At 45.1% G+C, this 19622-nt stretch overlaps 3 protein-coding genes across 3 annotated transcripts in view; 2 read left to right on the forward strand and 1 right to left on the reverse strand.

The window, feature by feature from the left end:
* The window catches only part of PALB2 (partner and localizer of BRCA2), a 28419-nt gene extending 27018 nt beyond the window's left edge, over positions 1-1401 (forward strand). Inside the window, exon 13 of the mRNA XM_041746901.1 lies at positions 942-1401. Coding sequence (XP_041602835.1) covers positions 942-1149 — 208 coding nt within the window. The 3' untranslated portion in view covers positions 1150-1401. The remainder of the gene's footprint in view (positions 1-941) is intronic.
* A 5836-nt stretch (positions 1402-7237) lies between these two features.
* Positions 7238-17711, forward strand: NDUFAB1 (NADH:ubiquinone oxidoreductase subunit AB1). Its single transcript, XM_041747391.1, has 5 exons — positions 7238-7438; positions 14376-14492; positions 15781-15868; positions 16808-16907; positions 17553-17711. Exons 1-4 carry the CDS (start codon positions 7271-7273, stop codon positions 16897-16899), a joined length of 465 nt encoding a protein of 154 aa, XP_041603325.1. The 5' UTR covers positions 7238-7270; the 3' UTR covers positions 16900-16907; positions 17553-17711.
* The window catches only part of UBFD1 (ubiquitin family domain containing 1), a 32889-nt gene continuing 20757 nt past the window's right edge, over positions 7491-19622 (reverse strand). Inside the window, exon 7 of the mRNA XM_041747389.1 lies at positions 7491-7943. Within this exon, the coding sequence (XP_041603323.1) occupies positions 7872-7943 (72 nt within the window). The 3' untranslated portion in view covers positions 7491-7871. The remainder of the gene's footprint in view (positions 7944-19622) is intronic.

The following is a 19622-nucleotide window of genomic DNA, read 5'->3' on the forward strand; positions in this document are numbered from 1 at the left end:
AAATAAGAGAAAATTAGACACTACTGTTCAGTGCACAGAATGCCCTCAGGCGTGCAGTGTTTTGGACCACAAAGAATGGAGAGTTACTGGCAGTGGAGGGCTGGGGACAGAGTATCAGGGAAGATTACGGAGTTTCAAAAAATGTGTTAGGGGTCAGCTACACAAAGTTGGGTGGGAGCTCAGAATAAAAAATGTCATCCAGTTGACTCAGAATATTCACTAAAGGTTGACTGTGTCCCAGGCACTCTTCTAAGTGCTGGTGGTATGGCAGTGAGGAATAAAACTGTATTAAGCCCTTCCTATGTTTTTAGTACTGCTAAGCTTTTTATATCAACTCTATCATAATTCATGTTTCACTGATAAAGCCGAAGAACTTCGGGGTCACAGAGGGTCACAAAGCTCTTACTTTGTTAGAATTCAGACCCAAGCAGCTAGTGCAGAGCCCCTGTCTTAAAAAGATAACCAGATTTCTGCTCTATGCTGTTTACATTTGATAGGAGAGATACCCCCCCAGATATGAAAAAAGGATAATCTCACACGTGAAAAGGAAATAGGGAATGCGATGGGAAACAGTGTGCATATGTACACTTCTGTAGACAGGAGATTAGGTCTGACCTTTCTACAGAGGTTGACAGGCCTGAATGATGGCAAAATCCAGGCCTGCTAAAGAGGGAATAACGAGAGCAAAGATGCCGGCGTTGACCGAGCGTGGCCAGTTTGAAGAGTGATAGGCAAGTTCCTGTGAGCGGCCAGGGACTGGACACATGATTGCATCCAAAACCACAACACACTTGCCAGCAGTCCTTGAGGGGCAAACATAGGTGTCATATTTACAGGTATTTTTGTTCTTGTGGTTGCTCTGGGAGCATGATTTTTGGCTTAACGAAAAAAATTCTTTGAATTTGTGATTTGAATGGGTTTTTTTCTCTGCTTGATATTAGGTTCCTGGAGGGGGACGTGAAAGATCATTTTGCAGCCGCAGTGTTGACTTCTGGAACAATTGCCATTTGGGACCTACTTCTGGGTCATTGTACCGCTCTCCTCCCACCTATCTCTGACCAGCATTGGTCCTTTGTTAAATGGTCAGGTACAGATTCTCATTTGCTGGCTGGACAAAAAGATGGAAATATATTTGTATACCGCTACTGATATGAAAACACAGCGTTCTGGATTTTTCTTTTTGACCAATTAGTATTTTTTAGAGTTGTAGCTGTAAAGGATATCTGGGTGACATTTAAACTAATTACTTGTATTCATTCAGACACATCTTTTTATTCTGATGGTAATGGCACCACTGGTCTTGAATGTTCATTTATACTTTGGGAGAAATGATTTTAGGTCAATTTTTGTAATTCCTCATGTCTGCACAATTGCTTTTAAAGGTGTACATAAAGCTTCCGATGTTAATAAATATTTATTTTGATACATTCTGCTTGGCCTGTTGTCTTCTTTTTCCTATTCTTTTAAGATAATTTTCAGAACTAGTTATTTTACAATTAGAACACTCAGTAATGCTTGCATAATCAAATTTCAGTTAACTTAGTATACTAACATGCAATATGCTTTTTATGCTATTTGTAATGCTTTATTTTTACATAACTACTAAAGGTAATAAATACAGAGCCTACTAAAATATGCCAGTTTAGAAATGCCATTGTTCTTTTACCTTCTCATGTGCATCCTTGATTCCAGTGCTGTGGTGTCAGTAGAGTTACTTTGAGGCAACAGAGTGGTGTGTCCTGAGCTCATCATCTTCACCTTTGCCTACTTGATTTGAGAGACAGAGATCCTTAGGGTCCTAACTGGGTGGTGTCATCAGAAATTTTGTCTCATTCAATTAAATATTTGCTCAACATTCTTACTGAATGAGTATGTATTCATGATCCATATAACCTATTTGCTCTGTTACTTCTCTTTTAAATACCATTTTTATAATGTTTCCTAGCATGGTTTTTGTTAACTTCATTATTTCCCTTTGATACAATGGCATAAAGGATTCAACTTTCTCTCTTGTTCCGTTCCCACTATGTCTAGCCTAAATGAGATAACAATTATTTGCTGGTACATCATAGATAATAGAGGGCTTTTCACAAAGATTTATGTTTTTTAAAAGGTTTTACTTATTTATTAGTTCATGAGAGACAGAGAGAGAAAGCAGCACAGATACAAGCAGAGGGAGAAGCAGGCTCCGTGGAGGGAGCCTGATGTGGGACTTGAACCTGGGTCTCCAGGATCACACCCCAGACTGAAGGAAGCACTAAACTGCTGAGCCACCAGGGCTTCCCAGAAGGTTTTATTTTTTTTATTTGAGAGAGAGAGAGAACATGAGCAGAGTGGGGAGAGGGCAGAGGGAGAAGCAGACTCCCCACTGAGCAGGGATCCCAATGTGGGGCTCCATCCCAGGACCCCAGGGTCATGAAGGCAGAGCTGAAGGCAGATGCTCAACCATTGAGCCACCCAAGTGCCCCACACAAAGATTTAATTTACTCAGGGATCTTGAGAAATTTGTCCCCTATAAGATTTTAAACAGAGGTAAGCAGTACTTCCAGTTCAGTAACGGTTGAACAAACAGTGAACACATACTTGTAGGTATGAGAATGATTGCTGTGAGGCCCCTGGCCTTCGCAAAGTCTAATGAGGGAGACCGTGACACAAAGCAATAAATACCGTGTTTTAAATTGAGAGGATTATGTTCAGAATGCTCAAAGGATGGACAGTTAGCACAACACAAAGGAGTTCCAGAAAAGTTCCGTGAAGAATGACAGCTTAGCGGAGTCTTGTTGGATAAGTAGGTCAGAGCAGAAGCAAAGGGCGTTCCAAGAGAAAGCACAGTATGGCCTGAACTACACACAACTCAGAATTGCAGGAGAATTAATTATGCTGCAGGGGACGGAGCGAGGAAGCTAGAGAGGTAGCCAGGGAGCTGGTGATCCATGTTAACAAACCTGAACTTTATTCAGTGGGTGTAGAGTTTGGCCAGTGGAGTGATAAACTCCCACTCTAGCAACACAGTGAAGAGTGGATTTATGGAGGCAAGAGTGGAGATGTGAAGATGACCAGAAGGATCTGACCTATGCCAGGGGCTGTGGGTATGAAAGACCTGAACTGGAGAGAGATTTAGGAGGGAAGAGAAATTACCAGGGTTAAGTGAATCCATGATTAGGTAGGAGAGGAAGGAGTCTTAAATTTCTGGCATAATGGTAATGGTATCAGCAACTGAAAGAGAACACACAAGGGGGGGAGAAAGCTCATTCCAGTGTTTTTGTTTGTTTGTTTGTTTGTTGTATTTAGAATATTTTATTTAAGGGCACCTGGGTGGCTCAGTGGTTGAGCATCTGCCTTTAGCTCAGGGCATGATCCCAGGGTCCTGGGATGGAGTCCCACATCAGGCTCCCCACAGAGAGCCTGCTTCTCCTTCTGCCTGTGTCTCTGCCTCTCTCTGTCTCTCATGAATAAATAATCTTAAAAAAATATTTCATGAGCTGTATTACAGAGAGAAAGTGTACAAACATGAGCAGGGTTGAGGGGGGCAGAGGGAAAAGCAGACCCCCTGCGGAGCAGAGAACCTGATGCAGGGCTGGATCCCAGGACCCCAGAATCCTGACCTGAGCCGAGGGCAGACGCTTAACAGACTGAGCCACCCAGGTGCCCTTCATTCAAGTGCTCATAGATCATCTGGTAACAGGCAGTTGGATGTAGGATTCTGAAGCCCAGAGAAGAGTCCAGGGCTGGATACAGGTAGGAATGAAAACCTCTGAAGTACATCAGTTCTGAAAACTTGAGTTTTTAAAGTCAGGTGTGGGTCAAGGAGAGAACCCTGGGGAACAGTTTAAATGGTGAGGGAAGGAGATAGAGCCATGAAAAAGCAGAAAAGGAATGGCCAGAAATGATGTATCTACTGTATTTAATCATTTAAGATGTAATGGTGAGCATTCTGCAAGATGTAGGACGAAAATCTGAATTTGAGTGGATTAAAGAGCAGATAGGAAGTGATGGATTAAAGGCTGAAGATGTAGATTATTTTTTCAAGAAGCTGATTATGAAGGAAGAAAGGAGTTTGATGTCAGGGATACATAAAAGTTCAGTGGAACAGGCCTCTGGCCTTGTGTTTTTTTTTTTTTTTTTTTTTTTTTTAAGATTGATTGATTGATTGATTGATTCAGAGAGAGCAAAAGAGAGGCAGAGACACAAGCAGACTCCATGCAGGGAGCCCAACGTGGGACTCAATCCCGGGTCTCCAGGATCACACCCCGGGCTGCAGGCAGCGCTAAACCACTGCGCCACCGGGGCTGCCTTCTGGCCTTGTTTTCAAACCAGGAGAAACTCTGGCATATTTATGGGCTCAAGGGAAAGAGCCAGGAGAAAGTAGAGGGTTGAGGACATAAGGGAGAAGAGGGAAGTGGCGGGAGGGGGTAACACAATAATGTAAATGCGCTGGAAAGAGGGAGGGACAATGGGTGGCTGGGGGGATGATGTATGGAGGAAGCTGATGCCATATCCTTCAATGGAGGTGCTACTGGGAGGCACCAGTGACCTCTCCTAAATATTTCCAGCCACTGAAGATTCGATCTCAATCTTAATATTCAGCCTTCGACCCTACGAATCAGGGAGGCTGACATTTTATGTGTTTGCTGGAGGAAAAAGTAGGTCTCCCAAAATATGTCATTTAAATAAGAGGATATTTATTATTTTTGACCAAAAGGATGCAATATAACACAGATAGGTCATGGCAAACTAGGGTTCTAGTTGGGGGCTTAGTAGTCTAGCAGGTTCTTGTTGCATGCTCCCTCTTCTGCTAATGCTGCACGGTCACACTACATGTCTGTCCCATGGGTCTGTCCCGGAGTGTGACCAGGAAGGAGTAACCAGAGGCTGCTGTGTCACTGGTGGCTGAAGTAGATTTAAAGGGCCATGATCCTCAGACTCCAATCAGATTTTTTTGGCTGCTGGTTTTCTGCAGAAATAGAAAGCTGCCACCCCAAATGGAGGTGAACCATTCCCAAAGAGGTGATCCAATTACACTTCCAACTGATTAAAAAATAAACAGTGAAGTGATGGTGATGGAATCAGGATGCTAGAGAAGCCTGGGGTCAACTGTTTGCATTGCCTCTGACAGTCTGGTTGATATCATCAGCAGCAGGGTGATTCCCAAGGCTCTGTCTTCCCTCCTCCAAATTGATGAAAGTCTCAGCTCAGATATCACCTCCTAAGAGAGGCCTTCAAGAACCACCGTAACTAAAATAATGCACCTGCTGTCATCTCTCACTATTCTCCTGCTACTTTATTGTTCATCCATGGAAATTTTTTGTACTTATCACTACTTCCCTGGATTTTTTGTTTTAGGGGAGGTGGGTTTTTAAAATTTTTATTTGCTTATTTTCTATTTTCTCACTAGAATATAAACTCTATGAGAACAGACTGCCTGGCTTGCCCACTGCTGTAGCAGCTAGCACATAACAGATACTCAATTTCTTAACGAGTGCATAAATAGAAACAATTTTACAGCAGTAATATGGTATTGTGCAGTCTATTTTATTTTTATTTTTTTTAAGTTTATTATATTTTATTTATTAATCATTACACCCACCATCTGGAGATCAAGAGTCGCATGTTCTTCAGACTGAGCCAGCCAGGTGCCCCATGCAGTCTATTTTAAATTAAAGGCACCACATTTTATTACACTTGAATTTAACAAAAGTGAAAATAAACTGAAGACTACTGAAGGCATTGGTGGATTGTCCATCCAGGCAGTTTTCAGAATTTGGATTTGTTTTTCTGCATTTGGATTCAATCAATATCCTTGAGCTCCTTGCTAAGAAATATGAGATTAGCACATTTAAATTTCTTCTCACCCACTTTTCATGAGCTGTATTACTTATACATTGTTCAATTTTGTTTTATTTTTAATTTTTATTTTTTTAAATTTTATTTATTTATTCATGACAGACAGAGAGAGAGAGAGGCAGAGACACAGGCAGAGAGAGAAGCAGGCTCCATGCAGGGAGCCTGACATGGGGCTCTATCCAGGGTCTCCAAGATCACACCCCAGGCTGAAGGTGGCGCTAAACCGCTGGGGCACCGGGGCTGCCCAATTTTTTATTTTTAAAGAGTTTATGTATTTATTCATGAGAGACACAGAGAGAGGGTCAGAGACATAGAGGGAGAAGCAAGCTCCTCACAGGGAGCCTGGTGCCAGACTCGATCCTCTGACCTGGGATCACGCCCTGAGCCAAAAGCAGACGCTCAACCGCTGAGCCACGCAGGGGTCACATATTGTTAAAATTTAAACATGTATATTGTTTTATTATAATTCCCACATTTATTAGATTTATTTATTTATTTATAAAGATTTTATTTATTTATTTATTCATTAGAGACACAGAGAGAGAAGCAGAGACACAGGCAGAGGGAGAAGCAGGCTCCCTCCAGGGAGCCTGATGCCAGACTTGATCCTGAGGCCTCAGGATCACAGCCTGAGGGATCCCTGGGTGGCGCAGTGGTTTAGCGCCTGCCTTTGGCCCAGGGCGTGATCCTGGTGACCCGGGATCGAATCCCACGTCGGGCTCCCGGTGCATGGAGCCTGCTTCTCCCTCTGCCTGTGTCTCTGCCTCTCTCTCTCTCTCTCTCTCACTGTGTGCCTATCATAAGTAAATAAAATAAAAATAAAAAGTTTAAAAAAGGATCACACCCTGAGCCAAAGGCAGACGCTCAACCACTGAGCCACGCAGGCGTCCTGCCTTAACATATTTCAATTGATTTTTTGACATTCTTATTTTATATTGAGTTTTGACCTATTAAATAATTTTTTACCTATTATCTATCAATATCTATCTTTCCTATCTATCCCATCCATCCATCTAATCTATGTCTATCATCTATTATGTATCATTTATCTATCATCAATCTATCATCTATCTATATCTATCTATCTATCTATCTATCTATCTATCTATCTATCTATCTATCTATCTATCTATCTATCTATCTATCATCTAATCATCTATCTATCATCATCTAATCAATCATGTTTCATCTTGAAATCCAGCGGAGACCAAGAGTTGCAGGCCCTTGGCACGGTGCCGGCCGGAACCCTTTCAACACCTGTGCACAACCCGGGGCGCAGTGCCGCCAGGAGCCGCTAGGGGCCGCTACGGCCGGCGGCGTCCGGCTGCGCCGCTCTGTGCGTCAGCTCCGTGCGTCCGCTGCGCGCGGGGCGGCGAGGACCCTGGGCCGGAGCGCGGGGCGCAGTGCATCCTGGGTTGGCGCAGGCATGGCGTCTCGTGTCCTTTCGGCTTGTGTCCGCCGACTGCCCGCGGCCTTGGCGCCGCTGCCCCGGGTTCCCACGCTGGCCGCGGCCCGGCCCCTCGGCACCACGCTGTGCCCCGCGGGAGCCCGGACGAGGCCTGGGGCTCGGCAGGCAGCCCCGGTGCTCGCGCAGGTGACTCGCGGTGACTTTGCTGGGGCTCGGCAGGGGTCAGGGATCGGGGTGGCGATGCGGAGGAGGGGCCAGGCCAGCCGCGGCGGGGTGCCCGGGGCCCCCGTGGCGCCCCGCCCCTCCCAGCCCCCCCGGTGCTGGGTTGACCCCTGCTGGGAGTCCGGGTGACCTAGTGCGTACGAGCCGCCGCGCGGACGTTCCCGGCGACCGCCCCCGGCTTCGAACGCTCGCTGCCGCCTTCCGAAACTTCGGGCAAGTCTCCCGGCAGCGACACCTGAGCGGCGAGGTCGGGGTACTGGTCTAGTTCCCGGGGGCGCAGCGAGGTTTCTGAGGGCACCTAGGTGGGGTGCTTGGCAAGTTCCCGCGTACTGGTGTCCGTTAGTCGTGGTGACAATGACAGGTACCGTGATCGGGTTCTGGGGGGAGCCACACTGGCCTACAGCCTTCTCCAGAGCGGTTGTCGCCCAGGCTTTCTGGCTGTTGTGCCTTTTGCCTGTTTACGGGCCTCCTGGAAGTAAAGACAGGAGAAAAGTAGTATCTGGCCTTTCTGCCCGGTGAAATCTCTGCGACGCAGAAATTCTCTTTAGGGCCGGCCGTGATTTTCGACCCTGGCCGCGCATTCAAAACCCCCGGGCCGCTGGGGAGGAGGAGGGCCCCTCCCTGCCCACCCCTTCCCCCAGCGGCCGATTGTGATGGACTTCTCTGCGATGAGGCCCTAGGCATGGGTTTTCATTTAAGTTCCCCCAGGGGACTAACGGGTTCTGCCGAGAGCAAGAACCACTGCCCTAATATAGAATAGGCTCTCCAGGCCAAACTGAGAAACCCCTCAAACCTGCGGACTTAGTATGATAGGGGTTTCGGTATAACCGTATTTTTTTTTTTTTTTTTTTGGTATAACCGTATTGACTGCATGTTAGAATTTAAAAAAAAATGAGGATGCCCAGGCCAAACCAATCATTATCTCTAAGAGTTGGGGTCTAGGTGCCAGTTTTTTTTTTTTTTTTAAGTCACGAAGTGATTCTTGAGGGTGGTTAGGGTTGAGATTTACTGACAACGTAATGGATTAATTAAGGCATTGGCCCTGTTGCCTGAATCAAAAGGTTAAGAAAAAGTGTCACCCTGAAGTTAAGAGTTAAAAGGACATTATGTGGAGTTGCCAGGTGTTTTTGTCTCTGAGACTGATTTCCATGGTAAGCTAAAGTGCAAAGTGATTGTCCTTATTCATGGAGCAAGGATTCTCATTCTGGATTGTTACAGATCATTGGGTTAAAATACAGATTCTGGGAAGGGGTCCGAGAGGCTTCATTTCCAGTGGGCTTCTAGAAGATTCTGCTGCTGCTGGTCCTTGGACCATCGTGGTGCTGAGAGATGTTCCCACTACCTCTGCTTGGTTCATATACAGCAGAAGAACCATTTGATTTATATGTATATATTTATATTGACTAAGTGTTCCCATTTAACCACCTTACATCCTGATTGGAGAGAACAACCACTTACTTACTTGTTCAAAAAAAAAAAATGTGGGACAGTTATGTGCCAGACCTCATTCTAGCTGTTGAAGGTAAAGAGCTAAATACAAAAGAAGGACCTTAATTCATCATTGGATACACTGCAGCCTCCTGGTAACCTTGCCACCTCATCCTTCTGTGTTCCCTAGGCTGTTCTACACTCTTTGTTTTGGTTCATCCTTTCTCCTTCCGCCTCTGCTCCTAACCCTGTTGACACTTTCTGTCTAATCCTTAAATGTTGCTAAGTTCGAAAGGTCTCTTCACTCTCTTGGTTTCTGTTCCTGCCTGTTTCTCAGTTACCCCAACTTCACTTTCAGCCTGTGCTCATCTCATCTGGACTCTTGCACATTCCACTTGTTCTGTTCCATGAGACTTTTTTTTCTCCTCAGATCTATCCACTGTGCTGACTCCAGGGTGATTAGTTCTTCATTTACATTCTAAACCCCCCACTAAGAGGCACCTGGGTGGCTCAGTGGTTAAGCATCTGCCTTCGGCTCAGGTTGGGGAATCCAGGGATCCTGGAATCGAGTCTTGCATCAGGGTCCCTGTAGGGAGCCTGGTTCTCCCTCTGCCTATGTCTCTGCCTTTCTCTGTCTCATAAATAAATAAAATCCTAAAAACAAAAACAAAAAAACACCCTACCCCAGCCAAAAGGAGCCAGAGCAGTTCTCCTGGATACAAAAATAGGAGATAGTATAAAATAGAAGGTAAGAAAAACAAGGGAAGTGGCCTAAAGCAGAACCTGGAAGTCTTGACTTGGACCAGGCAGGCCCCCAGATCTGAACTGTCTTGAAGCCAGAGCACAACGAGGATTTCCAAAAAGTTCTGTGGGGCATGGTACCAGATAAAGGCAAAATGCTTGTTCAGGGAGAGCTTAGCTATTTTGTCTTTTTGAGGTCTACGGCCCTGGGCGCCTCAGCCTCAGAGCCTGTCTGTATACCACCTTAACCTTCAGTCTCCAGCAACATGAACTCATTTCTTCCCACACAGACCCACTACACTTTCATACTTTTTTTTTTTTCCCCTGGCCAGACCAGTCCTTCCCTCCTTGAATGCCCATGTCCTTTCAGGGCTAACTCTAAGTTTGGTGTCTCTTTCTTGCCTATCAAGGACTGAATGACAATTCTAGTTCCTGAAGCAGCCTACAAATAAATCTGTCATGGCTCTTACCACATTTAATTGTTTAAGATTTTATTTACTTATGTATGAGAGTGAGCATAAGCAGGGGAGTGGCAGGGCGAGGGAGAAGCAGACTCCCTGCTGAGCAGGGAGCCCAACTGGGCTCTATCCCAGGACTCCAGGATCATGACCTGAGCCGAAGGCAGATGCTTAACCAACTAAGCCATCCAGGTGCCCCTCTTGCCACATTTTTTATTACAACTTAAATAATCTGTTTGGATTGATCTTCTCCATTAGTCCATAAGTTTCTCTGAGGGCAGAGATCATGTTTTATTTATCTTTGTAGTTCCAACCCGAAGCACAGTCTTGGCACATGAGAAAGCTCACAGGCTGTTGAGATGGTCATGTGTATTAAGAAAAGACATAACCACACGTGAAGACAGGTGTGTGTACAGCACAGAGGAGGGACCTAACTAGTGCCCCCAGTGAGCGCGATCTCAAAGGCAGCAGTTTCTCATGCACTCAGGGCAGAGTGTGACAGCACATGCAGAGGCCAGGACAGCCGGAACTCTTTCATTTGACCCTCGGAGTACCTGTGGAATGGAGCATGTTGTGTATAGGCACTGAGGAATGTGGATGTTCTGTTTAGGTTGCAGGGAGTGAACATGAAACAAGGTTTGTTGAATAAGTGAGATCTTTCCTCCCAGTCAGCCAGGCTGGGTAGCCCAGCAAACATCATGGTGAGACAGTGGGAAGAGTGGAGGTTGGCTCTCAGGTCCCTGGCCAGAGTGCCAGGTGGCAGACAAAGAGGTGGAAGGCATTTTGGAGACGGTAACGAACTTATTTCCAGACTAGTGTTGAGATGTCTGCTAGTAGGGTGGAGCTATCCAGGGGGCAGTTGGTAGAGCTGCATTTAAAGCAGTCTCCTGAACTTTATTTATTTATTTTTTATTTATGATAGTCACATAGAGAGAGAGAGGCAGAGACACAGGCAGAGGGAGAAGCAGGCTCCATGCACCGGGAGCCCGACGTGGGATTCGATCCCGGGTCTCCAGGATCGCGCCCTGGGCCAAAGGCAGGCGCTAAACCGCTGCGCCACCCAGGGATCCCAGTCTCCTGAACTTTAAACTGAGGTTCTTCAGTTTTCCTTAGTTCAGAGATGTACCCGAGTAGAGACAGATGCTTTTTTGATGGACACACCAGGTTACTGGTTTCTACTAGTGTAGGAGGTAGTCACTCTTTTCCTGCACACAGTGCCTTCTCTGATGGCTGTGGGAAGTGACTTGTGTCACATATAATTGTTAAGTGCAGACCTTGGGGGAAAAAACACCACAAACATTGTTGACTGTTGGGGACACCGCTGAGGTGCTTACCTGTTTTGTGCCCCTCTTTCTTTCTTTTTTTTTTAAACAGCTGAGATCCAGCAGGAAGAAAGCAGTAAGGCCCTCCCAAGAGGCCAAGCTGGGGAGGCCTGGGGAGCATACCTAACTTTCTCTGTCTCTTTCCTGTCTGTAAAGGACTGATGTCAGAACTAAAAGAAGTGCTGGTTGTAAAGTGCCTAGCGCAGCGCCATAGTCTGATTTTATGATAAGTCCATAAAGAGACCAGAAGTGGAGGCCTGAGAGGGGAGTAGGAAGTATGTAGGGACCACATGACTACCAGAGTCTCAGACTGGCAGGTCACTGCCCTGATCCCCCTAGACAGCCCTCAGTAGGTGTGCCTGGCAGTGTTCTGAGGCCTCCACATTCCCTCAGTGAATCCTCACAAATGTTGTGAGCTTTGTAATGTTGCTTATTCCCATTTTACAGCTAAGGAAACAGACACTAAGCTAAGGAGGGTTAAGTAACATGGCCCAGGCCAAAAAGCTAGTAAAGCTAGTGCCAGGGTACAGATGTAGGCAGGCTTATTCCAGTGAGCTGTCACCCACTACACCTGTGGGTGCTGAGCCCACTGGAGCTGTGCTGAGCCCACTGGAGCCCCCCACTTCGGAACTGGCCTGTGCTCTCCAGATGGAAACCCTTTTATTTCACTGCGCCGTGCACACCTGGCCTAAGAGCAGGCACTTGCTTGGGCTACTGGGGTTGATGCTGACCCCTAGCGGGCCCCTTGAGGTAGTGAACCGTGTGCCCTTCCAGCAGCCTCCTTCCTTGTGGGCTCTGCAGCACAGCTGGAGTTTTCTCTCTTTCTCCTCACTAGTAATCCTCCCTCATATTTTTTTTTTTTTAAGATTTATTCATTCATTCATTCATTCAGAGAGAGCGAAGAGAGAGGCAGAGACACAGGCAGAGGGAGAAGCAGGCTCCATGCAAGGAGCCTGATGTGGGACTCGATCCCGGGTCTCCAGGATCACACCCCAGGCCGCAGACGGTGCTAAACCGCTGTGCCACTGGGGCAGCCCCCTCACTCATATCTTTTTGATGTGCACACAAACAAGGCCTCTATCAGATTCTTCCCCCTTTTTTCTTTTTTCCCCCCTTTTCGGTCATCACCACTTAACTCATTGCTCCTCCCTCTGTCTCTCTGTCTCTCTTCTGCTGCTTCATTTTATTTGTGGCTTAGAGATTTCTAGTGATTGTGGGTAAGTAGGCCTGGAGAGGTCCCTGTAGCAGAGGTCTCCTTAACCCATGTTGCAATTGGAAAGGAAGGGATGAAAAAAAAAAAAAAAAAAAAAAAGGAAAGGAAGGGATGCTATATACATGAGACAAAAAAGAACCACTGCTCTTAAACCCTGAAAGCACTTAGAAATACCTTTAGAATATCCATAAAGAAAAAAATTAAAAAAAAAGAATATCCATTAAGCTCTTCATCTAATCTTTATAGCTTGCTGATTAAAATCTTATTTCAGTACCTGATTTTTTTTTTTTTTTTTGTAAGATAATATTTCTTTGCTATTTTTTTTTTTAAAGGTTTTACTTCTCAGGGCACCTGGGTGGCTCAGTTGGTTAAGCATCTGCTGTCTGCCTTCAGCTCAGGTCATGATAGAACCCCACATTGGGCTCCATGCTCAGCAGGGAGTCTGCTTTTCCCTCTCCCTCTGCCCTTCCCCTCTACTTGTGCTCACCCTCTCTCTCTCTCTCTCTCTGTCAGATAAATAAATAAAATCTTTTTTAAAAAAGATATTACTTATTTGAAAGAACAAGCGGTGGGGAGGGCCAGAGGGAGAAGGAGTGGGAGAAGCAGACTCCCTGCTGAGTAAGAAGCCCGAAGTGATGGGGGACTCAGCTAGATCCCAGGACCCAGAGATCATGACCTGAGCTGAAGGCAGATGCTTAACCGACTGAGCCTCCCAGGCACCTTGACATATTTCTTACACAGAGGTGTATACAGGTTTAGCTAATATGGCAGTAGTTTTTATTATGATTTTCATAGACCTTTGTCAGTCTCGGGTACCTGAGCCCCAACATGCAAACCCACTATCTCTGGGGAAATGCTGTGAGAACTCCAAATTAACTTAAGAACTCCCAAACTTAAAGTCAACTTTAAAAGGTAAACCAGTTCAGATTAGGGACTTCCACAGTGAACAGAACTGTCAGACAGCTGTATTGTTTTCTCTGGTTCTGCACTGTGCCTTCCATGGCATTAAACCTATCTTAAAAGAGTTCCTTTCATATTTGGTGAAAGGATCCAGCCAGCACCCTAATGCCTTGCTGAGTATCAAGTAGGTTAGTATCAGAGACATTTGAGATACTCCTCCCATCATGGCAAAAGTTAGAAAGGCTCATGGTTTTACTGGTGGCAATAAGGCAAGCCTACCCTGAAGGGAAACAGATTGGACTATAATGACTATCGGGTTCCCTATTCTTGGGGTTGGTAGCTGGCTCATTTGTCCTGGCTGAGGTCAGGGGGCAATATTAGACCTGCTGGTGTGTGGTCCTCAGGTGAGCTGCCTCTCTCCACCATGACATCTCTGTCTAGATGGGCTATTTTGACTCAGGTGTGCTGATGAAAGGTGACGATGCCTTAGAGTGGCAAGGTGTTGCAGAAGGTGCCACAAGACTTATTCTTATCTGCAGACCCTGCATGATTTTAGTGGCAGCCAGTCTCCCTGAGCCAGACAAGTGGCTAGAGCCTGAGGGCTGAACACGGGAGCCAGGAGGGCCAGTCCTGGCTCTGAGGGGGAAAGGAGGCCCATTTTATGCTGCTGGAATGCTAGGGCTTCTGGAAATACCCAGTGTTGTGACTCTGTGTGGCCTAAAGGCCACGATTAGAATCAGAGGAGGTGGCTCTCTGAAACCCTAAAAGCTATGAAAGGTACCTGAGCTAGTGCACTGACCCAGAGGTTCAACAATTCTCCCTTCCTGCCCTTGTTCTAGGTTCCAGGTACACAGCTGTGCCGTCAGTATAGCGATGCACCCCCTCTGACGTTAGAGGGGATCAAGGACCGGGTTCTTTATGTCTTGAAACTCTATGACAAGATTGACCCAGAAAAGGTAACTGATGTGGCTTAATGTTTTTTCTTTAAATGAGTATTTAATCAATGGTACAGAATTCAGAGGGTCCAAAAGGATATTTAGGAAAAAGTCTCCCTGACTCCCAGCCACCCAGTTCCCTTTCTGGGAGGCAGCCAGCAGAACCAGCTTCTCATGTATCTTTCCAGAGCTACTCAATACATATTCAGAGAAGTATACACATGTATGTATGTGTATTTTATGTACTATGTGATCTTTATCTCCTACCCTTTTTTATTTAAAGATTTATTTGAGAGAGTCTACATGCATGCACAAGTAGGGTAGGGTAGGGACAGAGGGAGGAGGAGAAGCAGACTCCCCGCTGAGCAAGGAGCTCTACACAGGCCTTGATCTCAGGACCCCAGGATCATGACCCAAGCCAAAGGCAGATGCTTAACCGACTGAGCCACCCAGGTGCCCCATTCTACCCTTTTTTAAAAACACAAGTGGCAAAATACTGTAAATGTTGTTTCATACCCTGTTTTTTAACTTAACCACTGGCATTTTTCTCATAGTGGTGCACAGATTTCCTTTAATAATTGAATCTGTGTAGGTAGGATGGTGGCGGTTTTATTATTGAGGTCTGACATACATTTTATTAATTTCAGGTGTACAACATATTTGTATAATATTGTGAACTGAAAAAAGGAAGGGGCAGTGTGCTTGGGTGGCCCAGTCTGTTAAGCATCTGACTCTTGATTTTGGCTCAGGTCATGATGTCAAGGTTGTGAGATTGAGCCTCACATCGGGCTCTGTACAAGACATGGAGCCTGTGTAAGATTCCTCTCCCCGCTCCAAATTGTGAATTGATTACAAAGAGTCTAGTTAACGTCTGTCACCAGGCACAATTACAGAAATTTCTTGTTACGATGATTTTTAAGATTACTCTCCTGGCAACCTCCATGTATGCACTGTAGTGTTGTTATAGTCACCACGTTGTATGTTATGTCCCCAGGATAGTTCTCCTGAGCCGTGATCAAAGATCTTAATAAAAATATATAAAATGAAATCCATCATTAGCTTTGTGTATATTGTTAACCATTTCAGAACAAGCTTGAATAAGTTAACATATAAAGCACAAAGCACACACCAAGTATATGCTGGCACAGGTTAAACATAACATGCTGGATATCACATATTTAAAATATGGCCTCTTTATATTAAGAAGAATCTTCTATGTAATGATTAAGTAACATCATACCTCTCTGTTATCTTGAGAAGCAATTACTGTCATTGACTCAGTTTTGTGTTTGGCCTTCCTTTCTTGCAGCTCTCGGTAAATTCCCACTTTATGAAAGACCTGGGCTTAGACAGTTTGGACCAAGTGGAGATTATCATGGCCATGGAGGATGAATTTGGTAACAGGCTAAGTCTGGGGTCTGCACAATATGATTCTTAAGTGGAAGAAATGCTGGGGATCACAATTGGGATTTGAATCAAATATATGAGTAGAAACAGCACCACACCACCGCCACCACCTGCCCACTGTTGGATGAAGTCAGTACTAGGCACACTGCACTCCATTAGAATGCACTTTGTGTGGGGCCAGCTGAGTGCTGCCCAGTGTGGTGCTGAGGGCTGAGTGACCAGAAAGGTCTGGGGAAGGATGGGATTTAGATGCTTTAGGTGGGGGCTCCACAATGAAGGTACAGCCTTCCCTGTGGAGAAGCTGAGTGCACCTGAGCACCCCAAAAGTCCACCCCCAGAGAAGTAACTGGGTGTGCCTGGGAGAGACACACACATACACACACACACACACACGAACACACAGGTCTGGTTTCCTGCAGTGCCTCCCATGCACACTCCCAGGTTATGCTTATGTCTCAGACAACTGTGCACAGGGGGCTTCTGAAGGGTCCATGGCCCAGTGTTTGAGTAAGTTGCCTGAATGAAAGCCAAGGGGGCTTCTGTGCTGTCCTGCAGAGCTGAACTTAAAATTCCTCACAGGTTATGCTCACTAGAGGGATGGTATCAGTTAGGGGTAGGATGGGAACATAGTTACGAAAATGTTCTGGAATTAGATAGTGATGGTTGTACAACTTGTGAATACACTAAAAACGACTAAATTTTACATTTTAAATGGCTGCATTTTCTATCCTGTGAATTACAGCTTTTAAAGACCCAGCATACCCAATATGATAGAAATGCTGTCTAGAATATAACTGGGCCATGACTTAAATGGGATTCAGGGTTGCTGGGAAATTTTCACGTATGAAGGTGGTAAGGAAGCATGAGATGCATTTAATTTTAAAGGATTTGTTTTTTCTACACTTATGCATTGTACGTTTTACTTTTAGGGTTTGAAATTCCTGACACAGATGCGGAGAAGTTAATGTGTCCACAAGAAATTGTAGATTACATTGCAGATAAGAAGGATGTATATGAGTAAGAGATCAGGTAAATGACTTCTGGAATCATGTTCTCCTGCTTAATTAATCTCTGTAGTTCTTCAATACAGACAGACTCGGGAGGAAATGGGAAAATTGGAAATGTCTGACAAATTTTCACTGCCTATAAAATGCAGGCCCCTTCTGGTTATCTGCCTCTCAGTGGGGGCTGGCCTTAGTGATTATCTTTATCCTTCAGATGGGCCATGAACAATTCATTCTCGGACAGGACTTCCTTGATGTCAGCCCTCCCCTTAAAAGCAGTCTTCTATAAAACACTGAGCAAGGTAACCCAGAAGCAGGTGTAACTAAGCACCCTTAGTTACACACCCAAAGTCAGCTCAGCCTGCTGTCCTCGAAGCTGAGATGGCCTGACTCTTAATCAGGCAGGGGATAGTAAGAGGACCTACCTGAGGCTTTCTTGAACGTAAAATTCAGTAGCAAATGCAAATTACTTAACACAGTGCTTGATGGTAAAGCAACCTGTTAATAAACATTAGCTGTTGTTTTCAGGCTCTGGGATGATCAAGTGGCTAACTTTTTAAATAAAACCTTGTTCTGAGTGTCTGTAACTTTCATTACCCTGGATTGAGCACTTTCAAAGTCCTTAAAAGCCAGTGCACCAAAAAGAAACACTGAACTTTGTCTTTGCCAGACCCCCTTTTTTCACTGAGAGAAGAGTCAGAAGATGCTGGCGAATGTCTGGAAGTGAGAACGCGTTTTGGCATTATTGCTGCCTTTGACAGAGTAATTCTGTTTAGACTTGTATTTAAATTGTCTGTTTTTCCCTTTGAAAATAAATGTATAAAACCAATATTTTTCTCAGTCTTCAGTTTTTTAGTGCCTACAAAGTGCTTGTTTATATTGACTTCGCTTAATATATTTAATTCAGTTATTTTTTAAGTAGGCTTTTGGTGGGTGTGGAACCCAATGCAGGGCTTGAACTCACAACCCTGGGATCAAGATCTGAGCCAAGATCAAGAGTCGGATGCTTAACCAACTGAGCCACCCAGGCACCCCCAAGTCTTAACTTTGCTTAGTATTTTATAAGACTTGTCTGATTAGTCATTGGTATTCATGCATATAAAAAAATGTCTTTTCTAGCAGCGTATCTGAAATGAGTTTCTTTCCCATGGCTTTCAGATGAGTATTGGTGGATAAAAGGACTTTATACCTCAAAAAAAAATTTTGTTTTCAATTAAGTTTATCAGATGTGTCAGCTAACACCGGCATATGTGTATCATGTCAGCATCCCTGTCCTATATATCTTTCCAAGGTACAAAGTTCTCTGTGTTCCTCGAAGGTCAGTTTGACATGGGTCCCTCTGTCCTGTATCAGTAAGCAGCAGCACTGCTCCTTTTATTCCTTAGCGCTGTGTGAGGCCCTGGGTTGAAGTAGGCAATTACCTCTCTCTTGAGATTTCATTTGGGACCTGTCAAAGTATTGCTCTACTTGTATCAAAACTTCTAGTTTGAGGGAGGGAATCGAGGCCTTGTGGTATATAGGATGAAGAAACAGACGTGCAGGGGCTATCTGACCCTAAGCTGGCAGAGAATCTCCTGGCTGAAGGATGAGGTGATAGAAGGGGCCTGCCTCTAGGCCTGGGTTCCTTCTTGGGGACACCGATGCCCCAGTTGCCTTCAGTGTCACTCTCGGCGTTTTAGGCAGACATACCTCCTTTCTCAGTTCCAGGAAGCATTTATTACACTGCACCTTATTATATATTTTAATACTTTAGAAGTTCTTGGAAAATGCCAAATTGGAGCATAGGGAGCATCCTTACTCTCTTACAGCAGCATTTAATCAGCAAACCATGCTTCCTGGGCACTGGGAAACCAAGAGGGAAGAAAACAGGCTATGATGGCTCCTTTGATTGGGATGAAGCAGTTTAACATCTGGGATAAGCTGCTGTAGTTATTTCAACCCCTTGGCAGCTGCACATTTTGCCAGAAAACATCTGTGGTTGTTTGTGCCTAAGGTGAATGAAGTTCAGCAGTGCTGGCACTGAAGTGACTGCTTTGCTATCATCTTAACCATACATCTGCAGTGAAATACCGTGCACATCCCTTGTAACTCTGGGAAGTCTCAAAGGAGCTAGAATAAGGGGGAAAAATTTACTGAGTACATACAGAGAATTTGCTGGTAATGCTATTTTAGGATCTGAGTATTAAGCAACAGCAAAGATCTTTCTATTCTAAGAACTTGCTGGAAAATTCTGACAGACTCCTGTGCCACCACAGGTAGGCAGTGAACTGGCCAAATGTAGCATTCCAAAGGATGTGTGATTTAAAACAATAAAAGAGATTGTGTGCATGTTTTTTAGAGATTTGAGAGAGCATGGTGGGGGGGGGGGCTAGGGGCAGAGGGAGAAGCAGACTCCTCTCTGAGTAGGGAGTCCGACTCAGGCCTCAATCCCAGGACCCCGGGAACATGACCTGAGCCAACGTTAGACATAATGTTTAACAGGCTGACCCACCCAGGTGCCCCTGTGTGCACTTGGTTTTTATTTATTTATTTATTTATTTATTTGTTTATTCATTCATTCATTCATTCATTCATTCATTTTTGTGCTTGGTTTTAATGGCTACCTACAAAGGCCTTTGAGGATCTGTGCATCTGCTGTAGGCTGTTCCCTTGGTGGCAGGGTCGTTGTGAGGCCAGTCACGACCTGCTTGCTGTCCCGGCTCCAGGTCTGCCTTCACTTTCCACTCTTCTGTGACCCCCA

This window comes from Vulpes lagopus, chromosome 3, assembly GCF_018345385.1.
Source record: "Vulpes lagopus strain Blue_001 chromosome 3, ASM1834538v1, whole genome shotgun sequence".
In the NCBI taxonomy this organism is placed as follows: Eukaryota; Metazoa; Chordata; class Mammalia; order Carnivora; family Canidae; genus Vulpes; species Vulpes lagopus.